Raw genomic sequence first — 22,785 nt, forward strand, 5'->3', positions numbered from 1 at the left:
GGATAAGTTTGCCATTTGTATTTGGAACCCATTGATTAGAGAAATTAAGGAAATATCAATACCACATCCTTATTTCTATTTGAACGTTAGGCATGGGTTTGGTTATGATTGCAACAATGACACTTACAAGCTGGTGAGAATTGAAGAAAATAAAGAAACCGGTGGTTACACTAGGATCACATTCATGGAACAATATTCAATCAGAAGTTCCATATTTCTCCTTGTGGTTCTAGAAATAATCTTGGTTTACTATTTAAAGGTGCTCGTCACTGGTTGGGCACTAATACCATCCAAGAAACCTCCGTTGAAGTTTGTTGTATATGACCCAAAGAAGAAAGTACTTAGAGACTTGAATGTCCAGACAGAGAGTAACAGAGACAATAAAGCGGTGAGTTACGTAGAGAGTCTAGTTTCACCTCTATCTCGGGTTCTTACGTGAAAAAACAAACTGAATGAAGGTTTTCACTTAATTTGATTTGATATGTAGAAATTAGTTAGCATAGGTTTATTTTGATTTTAATCATTTTCTGAATTATCTTTGTTTGGTGTGTTTTTGTACAAACCAATGTTTGCGCTTGCATGTTCTCCGAATTTAAAGTCGACAGCTCGTATATATTTCCGATTCCAATCATGTTTGTTCTCCAAGTTTTTGCAGTCAAGCGTACTTAACTGCGACTCTATTAGCTGTTTGCATTACCAAGTAGTGACAATCAAGAACTTGAATGATCCCACAGTCAAGTTTCCAAACTAGATTGTACATTGATTCTGTTCTTGATTCTTAGATCTCAATGACCACCTAAATTCCATCTTAGTTTGTATTTGTACGCAATATTTTTTTGGTGTACTCCTCTTTGTAACCTGAATTTTTTGTCAAAATCATCCCAATCATGATTCTTGACAAATTCGGGGTTACACAGAAAAGAGCAATAATTCAAACCAACAGGAACCGCAGATTCGCGGCCAGCTAATAATCCCACAATTTGCTCCATGGATTGTGCTTCAATATCATTATCATTGTTATTAGAGTCAACATCATCATCATTCAAACGCAATGGATTATCCATATGGGTACTAAAAAGATATATTAGTGGAACCCTTAAAGTTTTCTTCGGTGCTGACGAATTTCGTGTCACTGGAATCATCATCCCACAACCTTACCACTATTCCACAAATCTTGAAATGTTGGGTTTTTGTGATGGCTTGATTTGCTACTGTGTTGGCTTTATGGCTTAAAAAAAGAAAAGAAAAAACAAATACATTAGCTTAGGAAAAGCCAGAAACCTCGATTATAGCTTCATCAAAGGGCGAGTGGAAAAATAACCACTATGATGCTTAGTATATGGGGCAGGAAACTGAGTTCGACCTGTTCAAAATTGGCAGGAAATAAATATCCGCCGATATATTTTATTCTAAATTTTTTCAAAGTGGTTTTTTTCAAAGTGGTTGTATTTCTCTGTATTCCACGGAAGGATCCCTTGACAGGCTCAATGTTTGCTCTTGGGTATTGCCAGTGGTACATTTCCCATAGATGACAATACTAGTATTTATTGTACCTCCTCTCACTTGATTTTATACTCAAATAGAGGGAAACAAGCTAAACCAAACGAAATTCCAGTTTTAAAAGCCATTCCACCACAAGAAATCACTTGCCAGTTCATATGAATGAAAATATGGAACCAGATCTTGAAACAGCGGAGAAAATGAGAGGGCATATATCCCACTGAGGGGACTTGATCCACAACTTGAGTTAACAGCCATACTTCCACACACTATTTTGGCCCCATACCACCAATAGTGGCCAGGTTGGAATTGCTAGGCACCCTTTCCATCCTGTAGTAAATGATTGATCACCACCACCACCTAATTATTTTCAAAAAAATTTAAAGGTCAATAGAGAATCTATCCTATTAACAATCTCTAGTCTCAATCACATTCTTTAACATGATGCCCTTTATTGTCTTCCCATGTGAAATTATTCCAATCCCTACTGTCCTCCTCATCATTTAAACACCATCCCCACTAATCAAAAGTTAACCTTCACTGCACCTCAGCTGGAAAATACAAGTCTCGCCACTATTTCGTCACCGCGACACGCTGTGTCGTCTACGATGGATGGTTCGAGGAGCGTGGATTTTATGCAGCCAGACCAAATTTGATTCGACAGAAGTGTACTGTATGCAAACTTGTTGCAGAAAATGAATCTTAAAAATCCATGTATAAATAAACTCAAAATCTTGTTTAGAATTTATCAACCTCAACCTGAATCTCAGCAATATCTTAAATGGAGATTAAGATTTTCGTCTCTCTGGCAACCTGCAGCTTCATTCTCTTTTCTTGTTTCCTTCCTGCTTGTTCAACATTACCCGTGGCTTCAACATTACCTAAAGCTTCGACCATTGTATCTTCTCTTAAAGTGTCAAGTACCTCGAGAAAGGTAATTGCGCAATACCTGGTTCCCCACAACCGCGCTCGTATCAAGATCGGCCTTCATCCTCTCCGATGGAGTGAAGAACTTGCAACTTTTGCGAAGAAATGGGCAAAGAAAAGGAAAGGAGATTGTGCGTTTATACATTCGAATTCGGATTACGGTGAAAATATGTTCTGGGGTAGCGGGAAAGATTGGAAACCGGCCGATGCCGTCAATGACTGGACTCAGGAAAAACGGTACTACAGTCACCGGAAGAATTCTTGTCTGATGAACCAGAATTGTTATCATTACACTCAAGTAGTATGGAAGGAGAGTAGTTTTGTTGGGTGTGCTAGAGTTATTTGTAACAGTGGAGATACTTTGATTACTTGTAATTATAATCCTCATGGTAATGTCGTCGGTCAAAAACCGTTCTAGCTACTTCATTAACTTTGATCATCATCATGTCCAGAGGTGGAGATGTCATCAAATGTAATTTTTAATGGTGGTATTTTGAAATGTAATTACAAAATAAAGTAGTAGATCTGTATCTGTATGTTGGTTAATGGTTATAGCTGTCTTTTTGGTACACATTTTAGATCTGTTTTTCGATTTGACTTCAATGCTAACTAGAAACAAACCAACACATAGGACTATACGATGTCGTATGTCTGTTTCTGTGTTTAGTACTCTACACCCACATTACCTGCGTTTTGACCCAAATTCTCGCTTTGGTAATTCAAGTTTGACTGATCCGTAAACCAAAGCCACCATTTAATGATCAAAAATCTGCATCGTAGCCCAAAATCTATATCCCCTAACATACATCTTGTTCCAAAATTTTCATCATGGCCAAAAATTTGTTATGTGATCAGGAATTTGTATAGCAATTTGCATTTAGAAGAAGAAACCTATTTTGAGGCATACTCATTTTTTTTGAGGTATACTCATCCATTATATTATCTAGGGTGGATTTATAAGGAGTGTTTAAAAGTAGTGTAATTACCTATATATCCCTAAATAATTTCAATTTGTCATAGTTCCCTTATCCTCAAAAACCTAAAATTAAAAATCAAAATAAACTTTAAACTTAAACATCTAGGACTCCAATTCAATAAAGAAATTAATCAAATAAAGGAAACACGAATCCAAGTGAGCAATGTTGGAATGCGAAATCCAAATCTCAATTGCTCTTAGATGTATTTTAGAATGTATGCTTAACAAACCCATCTTGTTTTTGATTGATTTTATTTTATTTGATCGCTAGAATATGATTTCAAAAATGAAATTAGGGTTTTCAGAAGATTAGTTCGGTTGATCTTGCAGTATCAATTTTGAGCCGAACTTAGTGTATGATTTAGAAAAACACTATGTTCGGTAATGCGACTTTACAATATTTTCAGCCGAACCTCAATTTTCCAGCCGAACCTCAACTTTTCAAGCCGAACCTAGTGGATGATTCAGTTTCTGAGTGAAGTTCGGCTGATAACTTTTGAGCGAACCTCTGTTTTTTTTTTGAAATTATACCTAGGTTCGGCTGACAAGTTATCAGCCGAACCTAGGTATAATTTCAAAAAAACAGAGGTTCGGCTCAAAAGTTATCAGCCGAACTGTTCATCTGGTCAGTAGATATGGGTTTTAAAAATTCAATTTTTTGGCAGATTCAACTTATAAAAGGAAATTAAACCTCGATAGAAGTTTAACTCTGATTTGAATCACACATTTTGGTCACTTCTAATCACTAAAATCTCAAAAATGAAAACCCAAGCTTTTTTTCTTCACTTCTTCTTCTTCCTCTCAAAAATCCCAACTCTCTCACATAAATTTGATTTTTCTACTAATTCACCACTAATAATTTAATGTTTAATCAATCCTTAAAATTCATACTTAATCAATTCTAATCATAATCATTTACAATAATTATATAAGGGTAGTTCTGCCATTATCAAAAATGGTGGATGAGGGGTGATGTTGTTTTTTATTTAGTGACCCTATTTTGACATTATCTAGTATGCCTCAAAAAAATCTAGTATGCCTCAAAATAGGTTTCTACAAGAATCCAAAATGTGCCTAGACTCAGATCTTGCTTAAGAATCCGAAATGGGCCTGGAAGGCTCAAATTGGTGATGGGGATCGTAGGGATTGGTCCAATTTTCGTCTCAAACGCATCATATCCAATGTGTGGCAGATTACAACTTTGACATCCACATCCGATGATCCACTGGATTTTTTCTATAATAATATGGGAACATTATCTATATGAATGATTTTTTAGGGACCATGGTTTTTTTGAGGGGATCATGATTTTATTAGGCCACCTTCCCTATAGTGATAAAGGATGTCCTAAAACGTTGAAATGACTAACCTAGCCTTAACCTAATTTAATTTAAAACCAACCTAATAACCACCTATATATATATATAACCACCACCTCCTCCCACCACCACCGCCCACCACCGCCGATTACCACCACCACCTCCGATTATCACCACCACCAACCATCGATTACCACCACCACCACCACCGCCCACCACCGCCGATTACCACCACCACCACCTCCGATTATCACCACCACCAACCACCGATTACCACCACCACCTCCTCCCACCACCACCACCACCGCCTATTTAAGAAATGTAACAAAATCAATGCAATCACAATTAAGTTCTGTTACATGATAATTTTATCGAGTATAAAAGACGCCAGTCGCAGCCTGATTCTGCCATGGGACCACTCCGGAGGTATTTTTCCAACAAACCCTTCACTTTAATTTGATTTTGATTGCTTCAATCGAATAGAAATCATCAAAATAGGGTTTTAATTAGAGCTGTCAATGGGTACCCATTACCCGGAACCGGATCCGGTAGACTTGGGTCTGGTTCCGGGTCCTAAAGTTGGACCCATTAGCAACTTAGGACCCGACGGGTAATTACCCGATTGGACCCGAATCTAAACGGGTAATACCCGTTGGGTACCCGGGGGTACCGGGTACCCGTTTATTCATACTGTTATTCATGTTTTTGCTAGTTTTAGCTTTGATATTTTACTCGTTTTAAATTTTTCTCTTACATTTAATCTTTATTTAGTACATTAATAAGAAATAATATTAAATTTTATAAAAGTTATTTAAATCCAAGCCAAAAAGAGACAAATATTAAGTTTTTGAGGTTTTTTTAATAGTTTTCTTAAGACCCAATGGGTACCCGAGACCGGCGGGTACCCGGATATTTAAACGGGTCCGGTTCTGGGTCCACAAGTGTAGGAACCGGACCCGGAACCGTTAGGACCCGAATCCGACCTTTATAAGTAGGGTCCGGGTCTAGTGATACCCGGGAGGACCCGAACCCGTTGACACCCCTAGTTTTAATAGGAGTTACAGAGCCATGTTCGGTTAGGCCGATTTTCCAAAAAACCCTAGTTTACTAACCGAACTTCTTGAAAATGAAGAACACGAAGAACAGTTCGGTTCTATTGGATTTAAAACTAAGTCACCGAACTCTCGGTTCGGTTGTTTCGCAAAAAATTTTAAAACTACAAAGTTACCGAACTCCACCCTTAGAACCGAAAAAAAAAAACAAATCCAGTCTAACCGAACTGTGTTGTTGTGGCCACTATGTTGAGTTCCAAAATAACCGAACTTAGCCAATAGAGTTCGGTTTTTTCGCAAAAAATTTTAAAACTACAAAGTAACCGAACTTAGCCAATAGACGCTGGAACTTCACATTTTGTTTGTTTGTTAAGTTCGGTAACTTCACAATTTTATAGCAGAAATTGAACTCAAAGTTCGGTTGGTTAGATGTTAGGTTCAAGTTTGCGAAAGCACCGAACTTTGTAAACTTATATACTCTTATATTACGTAAAGTTCGGTTAGATCAAAAGTGCATGCAGTTTGCGAACCAACCGAACTTTGTACACCAAAGTTCGGTTAGTTGAGAACCAACCGAACATAACGCTGTAACCCCTAGAAATTCTATTATTAGAGAGTTCGGTAACCTGCGTGTTTGGAACAAGTAACCGAACTACACTTTCAGATGAGTTCGGTTACTTGTTCATCTCACAGGGCAACCGAACTACAGCTTCAGATGAGTTCGGTTACTTGTTCTTCATATAAAGTAACCGAACTGTTCAAAATCCAGTTCAAATCCGGATCATTTTGAAGATTAACAAATATTCTAGGAGAGGATGGAGATGAAGAATCAGATGAGTTTTCATCATTTGAATACTCAAACTTAGTGAATTCGAAAAAAAATCTATTTTCCATGTTTTTCTCCTTCATCTTCCCTAACTCTACTCTCTCAATAATTCTACTCAACTAATAATAAACCCATCTTTTAATTTAATCTCACTAATTGTTTATAACTAAATCATTCACTAATCATAATCTAAAATCAATTAAGAGGGTAGATTAGGTATTAAATAAATAACTAGATATGAGGTGACCTAGAATTACTTCTAATGTCTTTACCCAAAATAAAACCATGGTCCCCCAAAAAAAACCATGGTCCCCAAAAAATCGTTCATCTATATACCCCAAATATGAGGCCCTTTGCAAATATACCCTTTTGAACTTTATAAATACCCCTAAGCTTAATACATTACTAAAATACCCTCTTTTATATAGTGTATATACAAAAAAGGCTAACCATTATTTAAAAAAGAAAAAAAACTACCTTTACTACCCGCCACCACTGTCCACCGCCAACCACCACCACCACTGTCCACCGCCGCCCACCACCACCGACGACCACCACCACCACCATTGCCGCCACCAACCACCACTGTCCACCACCGCTAACCACCAACCACCACCGCTGCCAACCACAACAATTGTCCACCACCGCCAACCACCACCAACCACCGTCGCTGCTAACCAACACCACCAATGTCCACCACCACCACCACCACCAATCACACCGCCGCCGCCAACCACCGCCGTCAACCACCACCACCGCCGCCAACCACCGCCGCCACTACCATATGGAGTCAACTAGCAGATGTTGTGTCCATATCGGAGGCAACTAGCTCAAGTTGTCTCCAATAAATAATGTCCATACCGGAGGCAACTAGCTTAAGTTGTCTCCAACAGTGGAGGCAACTAGCTCAAGTTGTTTCCAATAAATAGTGTACAAGAACAAGTTGCAAAACAAAATGGAGCCAACTAACTCAAGTTGTCTCCGAATCTGAGGCAACTAGCTCAAGCTGTCTTCAAAAGTGAAAGCAACTAGCGCAAGTTGTCTTCATATATGGAGGCAACTATCACAAGTTGTCTCCAAAAAATAAAAATTGTACTCGAAAAAGTGAACCTAGTGTGAGTCGAACACACATCTTCTGACGTATAGTCAGTTGTGCTACCATTGCACCACAGATTCGTCCTGATTACTCAAAGATGCATACATGAAGATAATTTCCCACTAAAGGTATACCTTAAATGCAGGCACCGGTTAGCTCCACCAGTGAACCCAGCTTCCACACTGAATAATATCCACTGTTGTTGTAGAAAAACATCACCGCCACTGAGACTCCCTGCATAGCTCCATCACCTGGCCATTTGAACCCGTGGAAAACCAACTGCGGCCACAACTCCAGTATTTATATATTCATAGCAACTGCATCCAGACTCTTCTCTCACAACTCTACAAAATGAACAGCAGCAATCCTGGTCATGCCTTCCGAAATAGTCCCAGCCAGACTCTTCTCTCACAACTCCACAAAACGTCTCATAGTGATTCAAAAAATTCATATGCATGTGTCTGTCTTCTTCTACTATGTGGTTGTCCATACAACTTTATTCTCAAAATGCTAAAGAGCTTCAAGCCATTCACCCGCACAAAAAAATAATGATTAACATTAGCAAACAAGAACAGTAGGAAAATATAACTAAGTTTAATGTTTGACAAAAAGTTCCGTATCAATTCTTTACTGCCAAACTACCAACAGTGTAACGTCTGACATAAAGTGTAATTTTCAAATACCATTAGGTCGGGCACACCGAATAAAACACTACTGTAGAACTATCAAAACATGCACACCATTCAAACCAACATCTAAATACCATCAAAAGCATATTATGTAGCAATTAATATCGTGTTCCCACCTTAGTGGACTTTATATACACAGAACACCATGAAAATTATTTGTGAACCAAAAAAAGAAAAAAGAAACAAAAGGATCCATAGAACACCCGTGTAATTCATGTATTCACCGCAAGAAATGGTCTTTGTTAGTCTGTATTCACTGCAAGAAACGGGCCTATAGTTCGCACAAGCACCATAACTAATTCTTCTAGCACTCGCACAAAATGAATTTGCAGTAGTCAATCAATGACTAATTAATCCGGACATGTCAATAAACAATTTCAATTACAACTTTTCTTTCATAATTAATTTATTCTTAGCAAAGGCGTAATGCTCATGCATCATTTGGGTGGAACTAATGCCGCATGTAGCCACTGCGATTTTATTATTTCTTGTTCATTATTTGAAACAACAATTCCATAACTAAATTAAACTTCAAAATCATTGATCTCCACCACAAAAGAAAAAAGTTCCGTAATTATAAATATCTGTCACATATATAAAATTCGGTGTTCAAGTAATATTTTTAGACATTTTTCTAGCTCACACCTTGTATTAACAACACATCAGCTAGTTAATGCTTCATTTGCGCAAATTAAAGTGACATTCGAGAGGCAGAAAATGAAATGAAAAGCTAGAAAGATGGGTACATACCCTGTTCGTCCCACAAGCTGTCATCCAAGCACAAAATATACTCCCCTGCATTTATGGAACACCCGCATCAATATTTTCTGCAAAGCATATACACTTCCTACACAATCAAATAACTTTTTTCATTCAATTGACAAAAAAGACCAAGCTGAATAACGGCAAATTTGTAAGCTCATCCAAAACCAAACATCCCATATTACTGTGCACCACCACCCACTTACTGGCATCCACCAACAGCATCAATGATAAAAATGTCAAATTTCTCCTTATCTTTTACATGATGATGATTGCTCCTGAAATTACAACAAAACCAAAACCTAATGAATCTCAATCTCACAAATTACTTAAACAAAACCCAAAAATCGAATCTAGATCTCTCTAAATTTGATATTGAAAAAATCTCTAAATTTAGATTTGATATTGAAAAATCTAAATTGTCTACCATCAAATCCTTTACAATTATTAACATTAGTTGTTAAGCTTCAAGCAAAACAAACATACAACAAATCAATACTTACCAGAAAACAAAATCAAAAACCTAAATATGTGTATCGATCTTATGGATCTTCAATTGACACCGAAATAAACTTGAAATTAGAAGAAGATCAACTGTTGATGGTGACTATCCAGTTCGATTTCGAAGATTTGATTGATCTTAGAAGAAGATATCTCTCGATGTTTCAAATCATCTCTGAAAATCTCTCTCACTCAAATGAACCAAAAATAAGTATGAAATGGTTTTGTTAGTGTCAATTTGTTGATACCGTGGAGGAGGTGGTGGTGATGGCGGAGGTGATGGTGGTGGGAGAGAGGCCGTGATGGTGATGGTGGCTGAAAGAGGAGGAAAGGAAGACGATTTTGTGGATCTAAAATTATAAAACAATGATTTCCATAGAAACGTTCCTAGATTAAAAGGGTAACGATGGTATTAAAAGTAAAAATTATTTCGCGAGGGTATTTATAAAATGGAAAAGGGTATTTGAACGGACCCATAGATAGTAGGGGTGTTCATAACATTCCCACTAATAATATACTCCCTCCGTTCCTTTTTAATATGCTGGTTTCCGAAAATAAATGTTTCAAAAAAATAGGTTGGTTTTCTAACTGGGAAAGTCAAATGTTACCTTAGTTTTCTGGGACCACTTTTCTCTTAACTTCTTTTGATGACAAGTGTCATGTGGACCATTTCACTATACTTCTTTTGATGACAAGTGTCATGGGGACCATTTCACTTCACTTCTTTTATTGACAAGTGTCATGAGGACCACTTTCAATGATTAGTTCTCTTAATTTCCTTAATTTTCTCTAAAAACAAAACCAGCCTATTAAAAAGGAACGAATGGAGTATATATATAAGAGAAAATCAATAAAAATGATTTACAGGGGTGTATTGGATCAGGATTTATCTAGATAAATTAGATATTAGTTTTACCCGAATCTAGTGGATTTATAATGTTTCTTAAAGAATGTTTAAGATTCTTATAGATATATGATACTGGATTATAATGGATTGTCTTGGAAGCAGTTTGCTTTTTAAAAATTGAAGTATATTACCAATTAATAATATATTTGAAATAACCAAGGTCATCATGATTCCTTTTAAAAAAAAAAAGAAAAAGTGGAGGTGGTGGTGGTGGTGGGCGGTGGTGGTTGGTGTGTGTGGTCTGGTGGTGGCGGCGATGGTGGTGGTGAGCATGGGCGGTGGTGGTTGGTGTGTGGCGGTGATGGTGGTGGAAGTAATGGTTGGTGATGGAGGTCGTGGTCGATGGTGGTGGTTGTGTTGATGTTGGTTTGTGGTGTGTGGTAGTGGTGGTGGTGGAAAAACATAGCATGTTTTGATAAAAAAAAAATTGTCCATAAGAATCCATGAAACTCTTGTAGGTTGGGTTAAGATTGGTATGAGATAATAACATTCATATTTTGCCTACAAATATCCATAAGAATCCATATATATCTTGTCCCTTAACTATCCTAAGAAATCTTAAATAAATTGAATACCTAGGATATTTGTGGAATCTATAACAATCATAATTGAATACCATGGATATTTAATGATTCCTTACATATCCTAATTGAATACCTAGGAGTTTTTAGGATTGTTAAATATTCATGCAAATCCTAATCCAATACACCCCTGTATTGTTGTGGCTTTTATAAAAACACTTTTCTGCTGTGCATTGTTGTGTTGTGTTGTGTTGTGCTGTGAAAAAAGCAGTTGGATGTTTCGTAAAATATTAATTAAAGTTTAAGTTGATTAAAAAATCAATCAAGTGTGTTTGGTAGAATATCAGATTCAACCATTGTTGTTATGGCAAATGACAAAAACAACCATATGTCTGAAAATAGTTTTATTCAATTTTATTAGGTTTAAAAATAATTAATTTTATTACTTTTAAATATAAAAAATGTTACATTTACTAATTGTTACTATTATTATGATTGTTAAAAAAAAATTATTTTACTTAACCACTTTTTAGTGTATATATATATAATTTCAATAATAAGTTTTTTTTAAATAAAATACGAGTAATTAATAATCATCGATAGACTCGCACGGAACTTTGGTTGGTAGCATAACAACAAGCTGAGCACCAACACCCTTTTGAATAGCAATACCTAATCTATGAAAAAGAAATTTACCTACACCACAACTGGCATCATTGCTAATTAGACAGTTCTTCAATCTTAAAAAAAAAAAAACACAGTGTCATCACCAAGTTCCCCCAACGTGGAAAAAGAAAGAATACCTAGTCCATAACCATGAGAAACACATTGTTCTAAGTATTTGTTATGTTTGCGCAGTACAATATTCGAAATAGCTTGGACCGGGACAAAAACACGAACACCCTCATCATTAAAGGCGAGACACCTGTGACATCCATACAAACATCTTGGCCATTCTCCCAATTAAGAACAAGAATATCAGCAGGGCGTAAGTCTCTATTATCATCCGATAAAAACCCAAGGGCAACTTCTGTGCGTGCAGGAACACCATCTTTGTAACAAATGTCCGCTATTACATCACGTACCAGGTCATGCCGAAATTTGAGCCTAACAACTTTGGCACAATGAATAGCATGATCACCAAAAATATCCATAGGTCTATTGCAGCTTAAGCATATGCCACCTTCGACAAACAAGAGGACACCAAGGCGATAACTGACTACGGCCCAAAACTTTCTTGGTCCAAGGCATTGATTCAGACCACTAATAGGTACAACCAAAAGATAGTCCTGAGCATGCTTAACACGATTACATTGCAAAAGAATAGAATCTCCTGCAGACATAGAGAATTTGATGGGTATTTGCTTCTTAATTGCGTCAAAATAAGTGACTGCCAGGGAATGCATAGAAGGTGGGGGGGGGGGGGGGGGTATCGTCAACAAAAAAGTTAGAAGGTAGTCCACATACCTGGATGAAGGTCTAAAGAGCCGACTGATATGTAGACCCTTTGTATGAAAATAATAAGCTACCAAGAATCACCTTTTGAACCGAGACCGTCCGACTATGAGATGCGAGGTAACAATAGTTACGGGTGTGTGCCATAGTATAAATGCCAAGGCCACCCTCCTTGATTAGAAGTGTAACAATTCGTTGTTGCAAGGGTCCGAAACCTGCTCCATCTCCAGTGATAAAAAGTTTCAAGTACTGAAACAAATGATCGTCGAACAATTCAGTAGCTTGTTATAAAGCTGCAGGGTTGGTGGTACGCATATCAAAATAAAATCTGGACACACCAGTGAAGTTGCGCAGTAATAACTTCTCACTCTGAGGGTCATTGAGTTTTTTGATGGCAGACATTAGTTGGATAGGTTTGTGAACCCTACTTAGTGTCATGTCACCAATAAAATTCAAGTCCAAACTCACTGGTCCTCCCCAAAAGTTTGACACCATTAGTTGGTGTGCCAATATCTCGAGGAAATACATCTTCATCACAACTTCTAGGATCAACAGTAGGCCAAAAGACTTCTGTTTTCTTTATATTGAGATGTAAACCTCTACCCGAGCCCTCAGACTCTATGATGCTCAGAGCTTTGGCCACCTCGAGCGTGTCACCAATAATTGTACCATCATCGAGGTACCACGCATGTAAATAAAGTTTGCACTGAGAGGCAATGGTTTTCACAAGTGGAGGAAGCGTCAAGGCATACAACAACGGACCAAGTGGGTCCCCTTGTTGAACACCAAGTGCCGAGGACAGAATATATTGATCATAGTAAAGTCTCCCCAACTTTTAAAAATTGAAGAATTTGATAAGTGCTTTGGGTAAAAAACACTTTGATTTACCAAATACCACTTTCAAAAATTATTGACATATATAGGTATTGAAAGTGCTTTTAGAAAAATAAAAGCATTACCAAACCCAACCTTAAAATCCTATTACGATTACCATGATTTTTAATATTAACTCAAGCATTTATAATCTTTACTAATGTTTTTTTTATTCGCGCGTCAAATACTAGTAAGAAACTTATTCCCCATCAAATACTGGTAAAGAAACTCATTAATTTTATTTAATAATAACATTTCTAATTTTATTTGATATAATAATTTCAGAGACTTATAAATTAGTACTTCAATAAGCAACTAATATCAGCATTAGTGAACAAGATAAGCACACGAAAAAGAATAACTATTAACTTGGTGAATGCGGATGTCAAATGAATTTTTGACTCCACACTCGCATCCATTAATGTACGAACTGAATATCCACCTGTAAAAACATGAATGAGATTTGATCCCAAGTGCTCAGTACCCCTGGTTAAAAGGTTTCCTAATAACATAAAAGTTACCCAGTAACTCAAAATTTACCAATTGATCCAACATCTGCGTGTCCACAAATTTGTATAATCATAAATCACCTCAGATTTGTACACTAACCCCGAAATATGCGCCCTGCAATTTATCTCATGTGAAAATATATTTTTTTGGACGGAAAGGTTAATTCATATATTAAATAGTGAATACAAGAAAAAAAAAAACCAAACAAACACTTTTAACAAAGTAAGAATCCCAAAGGATACCTAACCTAATCTTATACTAAAATAAAGGAAAAACTTATTTTCGGTATGATCCTTTTTCTGGTCCAGACATCGGAGATGACGAAGTCGTCCCTTCGTGTGTTTCTTGCTATTTTGCCTGCTTTTTCACTAAAATTGCGGTAGATTTAAGAAACAATGGTATTTTTGGGTAAAGACGATTTAAAGGGAAAAAGATAAAACAAAAGGGGTAAGTTGATGCTAGAGTGAGCAAAACGTCTGAACGCTTAAAACAAATATAAATGTGGTAGTATCTTTTAGATTCGAGGGATCAAAATGTACAATCCTGAACTAAACCAAGAAATGGATGCTCCTGTCACAAAGGTAGAAAAGGGTGGTTTTAGGGAGAGAAACATAGAAATTATTGAGATCAATGGAATTGAGTGCATGTAATAAGATGTGGTTGACTGATATGAAGAGAGTTTTTCTGTGTTAGAACTGAGAGAAAATTTTTGTCAAGACCAAGTCAGATTATCTTGCGTAAGTCTGAGATGTTTTTGATATCTCTTTGTGAATAGGTTGAAGAACCTATTTGTTGCAGTAGAAGTGGAACACATTGATCTCTTTGCGAATATGTTTAAAAACCACTGTACTAGCTCATTAACTTTCACAACCAAGCCACCAAAAAGAAATTTGTCGCCCTTTTTTGTTCGTCAACATAAACAGGTACCTAGGATTCAGTGATTTCAAGTATATGTTGATTAAATAAAAGAGAAGAAAAAGAAACATATGGATAAGCAAACACAACTCGTAATCGATTTCTCTCATAGTATGATAATTCGGATTAGCTAGCACACGTTCATGTACTTGACTAATATAGCCACTAAAAAATGCAAATTAACTTCTGGGAACGATGATAGGTGTTGTAAAACACCTAATTTTATATCTAGTATTTATGCTTTCTTTGTTATTATCCTTGGGAATTACATCTCTTATGTTTAGTTTGAGTTTATTAGGTATTGTGGAGTCATTTGGAGTAAAAGAAGGACAAAACGTCCATTTAGAGTGTAAAAGGAAAAGAGGTCAATTCACAGGCGAGCGATGGAGCCAGAAAGATGTCACAGAAGGAGGAGGTGAAGAATGAACTGTCAGTTTCCCATAACTGACAGCTGAGTCGAAGAATTAAGTCGTCGGTTATCTGAAACTGACAGGACAAGTTATTTGAGGTGACCCTTATCCAATTTCCGGGTTTCTAGAGTAATTTCTACTCCTACACAGCCCTAAAATTCAGAGAGGTGTTATTTGTCTCTTATCATTAGTTTACCTGAGCTGAAACCAAGAGCAAAGATGGAGGCGCCTGAGAGTTAGAGCTGAAGAATTTCGAGAGCAAAATCGAGAAGAGATTGAAGGGGTTTCGGTAGATTCATGAAACTGAGAAGATGAAAATGATGATTTAGTCAGAAATTGATCGAGATGATGATGCTGTAACTGTTGATTGAAGCACTGATGGGGTTTAAATTAGGCTTTGTATAAGCTGTGAACAAAATGGATTTGATGGCAGGAATCTGTGAAGTGATGAGAACAATTTGGGCTGAGTGTGGTTGAGAAGTTCAGAAGACAGATCCAGTGAAGAATAGAAGAAGAGTTTGCTGTTGAGAATCAGAGAAAAGAGTTCAGAACGGATCTGGGGTTTTAATTAAACATGAGTTCTACCAAGAATCAAGAAATAGAAACTGAAATTCAAGGTTTACAAGTGATTGGAAAGTTGGGTTCTCATCAGATTCATATTTCTGTCGACAATTATTGTCAAGGCAAGGATGAGCTCAGGGGAAATTGGTTATGCGGAGATATGTTGATAAGATTAGGGTTCACAAGGTGAGCAGATGGAAGAATGGGGTGTTGTCTGTTTATGAAGCTGTTGTCTGAGAGAAGAATATGAAGTTGGGTTTGCTCTTGAAATTGGCAGTTGGGGTTTGCTTCAAATTTGGTGTCTCATCCAAGATTACCAGAAGAGAGAAATAAGCTGATGTTGTGTCTGGAATGGAGAGAGGGTTGTAATGTTGCAGGAGAAGAGAATGGAGCAGTTGTTGTTGCAAGGGAGTAGAGATGACATTGCAGCTGAATGACTGAACTGAGGCTAGAAGCGGAGTTGCAAGGTTTTGAAGATGCAGAAGCTGAGCAGCTGGAGTTGTGGGTATAGGCTGCAGTTGAGTATTGCAGGTGGTATGAGGATGGAATTGAGCATGTGAATGACTGAGTAGTGAGTACAGATTGGTGGTGGTTCTGATGTAGAATTGATAATGTCTGGTGGTGCAGATAAGCAGATTTATTAGATGTATGTTTTAGGTTGAAAGGCATTGCAGGTGGCCTAAAGGTTATGAGTTACATGATATGTTGCTGCTGTTGAAACTGAAAATGAACCTGGCGATGTTGTGTTGCTGACCTAAGCTGGAGCGGTTCACTAATGAAGCTGTATGGGATTGCGACGAGAGCAAGAAGATGGAGAAGACAAAATCTTTGATGCAGTATGGATGAATGCTTAGGTTACAGGGTTGCTATGACTCAGGCTGAGAGATTGTAGGCAGTGAAATCTGAGTTGCAGTTGTCGACATTAGAGCTCGAGTTGTGTGTGTTGAGCTGATTGCAGTGCAAGTGGCATTTGAGTACTGGTGGTGTATCTGCAGTTGAGGCAGTTTCTGCAATTGAAGATTGTGAAGCTCTGAGTACAAGCTGAAGCAGGTGGTGGATGAATAAATGTGGTGTAGGTGCAAGTGCAGATGGTGGAATTGTTGGTGATGTTATTGCAGTGTCATTGCAATGGAGTCTAGATTTAGTGTGATCTGGTATTGCGGGTAGTATTGGTGTAGCTGAACAGAAATGGCAATGAGTCGCAGGCTGAGTGTTGCTGCCATGGAGTAGAAAGTATTGAACTGCAATGGACTAAGACAGAGGTGACTTCGTGTGAGAAATGGTTATTTGCAGAAATTGAAAGAGAGAAGCTACAACTGGTAGAGATTTATGGTAATGGTTGCTGCCAAGGGACTGATGATGCAGTTGTGTTGGTATTGCTCGTAATTGAGAGACTGAGACAGGGAAGAAGAAATGAAGATTGTTGTGTAGAGCTGAAGCTGCAAATGGTTAAGTCATGCATTTTTTATGAAACTGGTGGTCCATCATTGCTACTAAGGGTCATCATGGCGCAACACAACTCAGGCAGTGCAAATGGCTTTGGCCAAGACCACTCAGCTCAGTCAGGCTTGTTAGACTCTGACTCAGGTATGACTAGACCACCTGACTCATATGACCCGGTTTGACTCAGTGACTTTGACTGAGTTGACTGACCCGCAACCAGGATGGACTTTGCCGGTCACCTGAAATACTTTATCCGGCCAAGTTCCGACCACTTTACCAGTTTTCCGGCGACTACTTTTGGAGCATATTTTCTACGTGGGTATTTCTCACATATGGGTTTGGTGGACATCTTTGTATTGGACTTTGGAGATTGGACCTAATTTTAGAAGTTGGAGAAAAGCTACAAAAGGAAAGTTTTCTAAAACTTTGGGGATATCACGTATTTTCTATTTGGAGCTTTGGATAGAAAAGAGGAGATGGAAATAGAAAAATGTAGATGGTTTTGATGTTAACCAAATGATCGATGTTTCACATATCTGTCTGAAGGCCACTGCCAGAATGAACCTATCCTAATGGACTGCGATAGCGGTCTGACTAATATCAACACACTGGCATATACAAGGGTACCAGTGGTCGATAACCTAACTCTAGGTCAACACAACTGGCATATACAAGGGTACCAGTGGTCGACTTTATTGAATTTATTCCTTTTGGTCAAATTGTCTGGTCTCAATATTTTCTCTCTCTTTTTTTTTTTTCAACTTTTTGGTATCTACCATTTTTTTTTCATCTCTTTTCTCTTTTTCTTTTTCAACTTTTTTTTTTTCATGGTATCTCAATCACTCTAATTCACCCTAGCATTGGTAACAACTTGAATTGTGGGCCCCACCTATCACTTAGAGAAACATAGTTTAAAAACAAAATAAAATAAAAATAGAAGTGAAAAGGACTCAACGAGATATGGTGAAACTATCATGTTATTTCTAACACCTGAGCTCTGTGCTTTTATGATAGACTCTTCTAGATGTTGCCATCTAATCAGATTGGTTCCTCAACTCCTACAACCAAAATGCTTCCATCCACTTAGATTGGTTAGTGCAATCCTAAATAGGCATAAATTTCTAACCTCTGGAGTTTATTTATTGCAACTAAAAAGTTTCTCCCATACCCCTAAACTTAAATCTAACATTGTCCTCAATGTTCTAAAGATGAAATTAAAAGCATGAACAAGGAGAAACTGTTACCATTTGAAGCAAAAGAGATGAGGAAAGATATTACCGTGTCGCATGAATATTGGGTTACCTCCCAAGAAGTGCTAAGTTTAAAGTCTTCAGCCAGACTAAGCAAGGATTAGTCAACTCGAACCGTATAACAGTAGCCGGAATAACTGTGGCTCTTTAAAACCAAAAAGAGCTGACAAAAGGAAACTGCAATGAACCAAGAAAATGTACAAGACTAGCATGCCCTTACCTAGTTTTTGGATAACTATCGCTAATTGCGGTTCAGGTTCAGGTTCTATGAAGGGGTCTAAATAGACTATTTTCCTCGGATGCATTTCCTCATAGGTAGGATCCAAATTATTAGGTCTTAGAGTCTGGAAAAACTCAGATAAGAACCTGGAATCACAAAATAACCTAAATAATTTAGGATCCTATAAGTCAATTAGGTATGACTTACATAGTTGACCACAGTCAGAGTAGTGGTCATTCTGAAGCAAATGTGTCGATTCTAATTTCCTAAAGTACTTAGGCTTAGTCTCAGAACTTAATAAGTGACACATTTGAAATCTATACGTTCCCACAATTGGAAGAAAACTATTTGGTGGAAAAACAAAGTCAATCTGGGTATCATAGCCTGGGCAAACCACATCAACCAGAGGATGGTTTTCTAACGACTGAACTTTTTTCAGGACATCATTAGGTTCGGGAAACCTAGTATGAAGATAATCTTGTAAGATGGTTGAGGCATGGATATCAAGTCCTATGTGAGGGGACTTTCTGAGTGTTAAAGGTAGAGCACTATGAAAGTGATAATCACCCCCAAACTTAGAGTTTTCAGTGTCTCTAGATAGACTAGTCACAATCTCCCTAATTTCTAGGTCATCAGATTCCTGAAAATGGGCAATTGATTCTTCTAAGTCAGGTTCATCCTCATTAATCTCTACGAGTTCATCTAAGACTATTGTTTCTAAATCGTACGACTCTAAAACAGTATTCTCGGGATAAAACCGTTCCTCAAAACCATCATCGATTACAGTTTCTAAATCGTTCGACTCGAAAACAGGAGTCTCAAGATAAACCGGTTCCTCTAAACCACTATCGGCTTCGTAATCAACAGGAAAAACTACATCGTCTAAAACGGTGGAATCCCTAATCAAATCCTCGTCCTTTTGAATAGGTGAATAATCATAATAATTATTTGGATTTGAACTAGAAATAATATAATCATTATAAAGCTCAACTGGATTACTAGCTTCCTGATCACTATTCCTACATATTTCATGTTCTTCATCAATACTATCCTCATCATAATCATCATTATAACATGAAAAAGATCGAACCTCATCAAAACAAGTAGTGCTACCAATTCTAACCTTGTTATCTTCATTATGTAAATAACTATCTTCATTCTCAAGGGTATTATTGGATACACTATATTGGCAATTCAAGTAATTTCGAGCAATTCTTTCGTTCGTCTCAGCTATCCGCTTGAGGTGGTCTTCTAAAGAAGGTTCACTCATTATTGTAGTTCTTTCGTGTATAATTATACTATTCATATCAGCTAACTTACGCGTCGACTCAGCTAACTTACGTGTTGACTCTGGTAAAGAGGAATTATCAGAAGGATCATAAAAAGGACTACTTTTCAATAGTTTGATTGTATCCTCTAGAGACGAAGAACTAGTACTATAATCTTCTTGCTCGTAAGACTGATGCATGTGTGGATAGTAATTGGGCTTACCATGGTATGAACCATAACCTTGAAAAGGTTGGCGTTCCCAACTACTATTCCCACCATGGTCATAAAAATGATGATGTCCATATTCAAATTCAGGTCGATACTCATTGTATTGGCTTCTATCATACCAGTTCGACATTCTTAATTGCAAGGGAAATCTACACAATCACAAACAAGGCGGACTCGACCAAATCAAACCTATAGAATCTAGCAAACAAAAAGCATGATGGCTCCACTTAGATTGTTTTCTAGACCAGCTTCTATTCCTTCGAAAATGAATTCGTTACAATTTGAGCACACCCCTCTGGAATCAATCCGAGCTAATGTAAGTTGAATCGAGGCGAGGGAAGCTCAGTGGAGCTTTGATACCCAAGGCCTCACCGCTATCACAAGGCGGCGCAGTCACGCATTCAACTCACAGAAACCATCATGAACTTTGAAGTGTGCTTAAAGAGCAACCAATATTTTTCGAACGAGTTTCCTATTAAGCTTGTTACCCTATTGGTCTCGTTCTATTCAAAATTTTAGGCTTAGGTTCGCGTTTGGTTTTGTTTTCCTAAGGCGGGCAAGAAGGAAACGATGATGAAATCCGAGTCCTTATCTTGATTTGGCCAGGCCTTGCCCTTTACTAGGAAATTAAAAACAGTCCAAATTCGTCCTCAATCAATGAATCACCTTAAGGAATACAGTAACTCGCTTACAGGAGATTCGCGAGTGTTTCGATAGACTTACCTCCTGTACCAGACGGGGGATGAACCGTTGAAGTCGACTCGGGCCACGACTCCTATGTCATGTACGAACCCGAGGGGCCGAGACGATATCGTAATCGTCGTCCTTCCCTGCAAACAATTTATTTCTTTTTTTTTTTATTATTAATAATAAGACCCTTCCGTAGGGTTAAAAAATAAAAATAAAAAAAATGTCCAAAAGTCCAAAATAAAGTCCAAATAAAAAGTCCAAAAATTACAAAAATTATGAAAAATAAAGCCTATTTACAAATTCTAAAAATAAATAAATAAAAGCTATATACAAAAAAATAATAATAATAAAAATTAAATCCTAAAAAAAAAATATGTCTTTTTTTTTCTTCTCTTTTAGCTTTTAGCTTTAAGCTTTTTGTTTAATAAATAAATAAAAAATTAAACCTAAAAACAAATCTATATACAAGTCCGCGTCGGCGGCGCCATTTTGTTGTAATATTTCGATTGCGGTAAATAAGAGTTCGTTGCTCGGACTTGTAAAGATTTAAAAACAAAAACATATACAAAATATGTCACACGATCAAGAGATACTAGGACTTCAGATTCCACCATTAACCACATTCAATCAGTTCATATAACGACTCATAACTATTCTAGCTCTTTTGTTGACTCTTTTATTTGCCAAAAATAGATTTTGTAAAACATCAATTGTAAATCACAAGCATGGTGCATCAAAAGCTCTTACGTCTAAGCATACACCATCAAACGAAATCACAACTAATTAATAAAAATCATAAAACGATGAAAAACAAGTGCAAAAGTCATAAAGAATCGATTATAGTTACCAAAAGTTTGTGAAATAAGGCTTCCTCCTTCATCCCAGTATTGGGGTTTAGCTATTCATATCAAACACACACTCAAAATAATAATTCAAGCTCACAAGGTGTTTAAAAGATTGAAAAAGGATAAAACAGTGGATCTACGACCCACGCTGAGCGTCCAGAGAACAACGACAATACTTTGCTGCTGTAAACAACGACACAAGCCAACTGCTGTTGACGCTGCTGAAAATAAGACTGTCCTGGATAGTCTGTTCTTCATGTTCTTCAATCTCTTTAATGACAGAAGCAGCAGCAGCAGAACCCATTCCTGGATATCGATTGTTTGTGCTCCTCAGAGGCTCTGCTCGACCCCCAACTCTCGACCAAACTCTCTACCACTTCTCAACAGCCTTTATATACACAACAGGGTCCAAATAACTCGATTAAATCCGAGTTTATATCCCTTTTTCTTCATGTGCAGTTGAGAGAGAAATCTCTTTTCTGTTGCTTTGTACGCGTCTTTTAGCTATAAAATAGCCACCAAACTCTTCCCATGACTTGTACATGACCAAATACATAATTATCCAGCGTAAAAGTCTCCAAAAATCTCCACAAAATCTTCGACAGTGAACAGCAGGACACGTCTCTCTGCCTGGACTTTGATCTTTTCTTCCGGCTTATCCATCCCAATTGGTTGGGTATAATTGCTTGCAACAGACCTGTTATGTCTTCTAGAGTCCATACGTACCAAATACATCCATTGAATCTCCTCAAAACTCGCTCAAATTCCACTTTCAAAACTGTTCTTCGCTGCTGCCATTTTTCCCGCCAGTTTCTGTTTTGAATTTTGAGAAGGAAACTGACCTCCCCCTAATCCAGTTATGGTGTCCCTTTAGCACATGCCCTGAAATGGGGTACCCCTTATCCAACTTAGGAGTGCCTTTAGCAATTCTTCTAGGATGTTTTCCACACTTTTTCAGGGTTCCTCCGGGGTATTTCCGGTACACTTCTGGGGCATTTCCGGTACACCATCAACGGCAATCCAAGGGCCACATTTTTAGC

At 37.5% G+C, this 22,785-nt stretch overlaps 1 protein-coding gene and 2 long non-coding RNA genes across 3 annotated transcripts; 2 read left to right on the forward strand and 1 right to left on the reverse strand.

The window, feature by feature from the left end:
• Positions 1 to 2,225: 2,225 nt before the first annotated feature.
• LOC113274766 (pathogenesis-related protein PRB1-2-like) lies at positions 2,226 to 2,998 on the forward strand. Its single transcript, XM_026524155.1, has one exon. The coding sequence runs from the start codon at positions 2,282 to 2,284 to the stop codon at positions 2,843 to 2,845; it is 564 nt and encodes a 187-aa protein (XP_026379940.1). The 5' UTR covers positions 2,226 to 2,281; the 3' UTR covers positions 2,846 to 2,998.
• A 4,373-nt stretch (positions 2,999 to 7,371) lies between these two features.
• On the reverse strand, positions 7,372 to 10,025 carry LOC113273546. Its single transcript, XR_003322467.1, has 4 exons — positions 9,651 to 10,025; positions 9,354 to 9,425; positions 9,136 to 9,232; positions 7,372 to 8,214 (listed from the first exon to the last, which is right to left on the reverse strand). It is a non-coding gene; the product is annotated as an uncharacterized LOC113273546 (long non-coding RNA).
• A 5,416-nt stretch (positions 10,026 to 15,441) lies between these two features.
• LOC113274767 lies at positions 15,442 to 17,962 on the forward strand. Its single transcript, XR_003323202.1, has 2 exons — positions 15,442 to 15,856; positions 15,923 to 17,962. It is a non-coding gene; the product is annotated as an uncharacterized LOC113274767 (long non-coding RNA).
• The last annotated feature ends 4,823 nt before the right edge of the window (positions 17,963 to 22,785 follow it).

This window comes from Papaver somniferum, chromosome 4 (assembly GCF_003573695.1).
Source record: "Papaver somniferum cultivar HN1 chromosome 4, ASM357369v1, whole genome shotgun sequence".
Classification (NCBI taxonomy): Eukaryota; Viridiplantae; Streptophyta; class Magnoliopsida; order Ranunculales; family Papaveraceae; genus Papaver; species Papaver somniferum.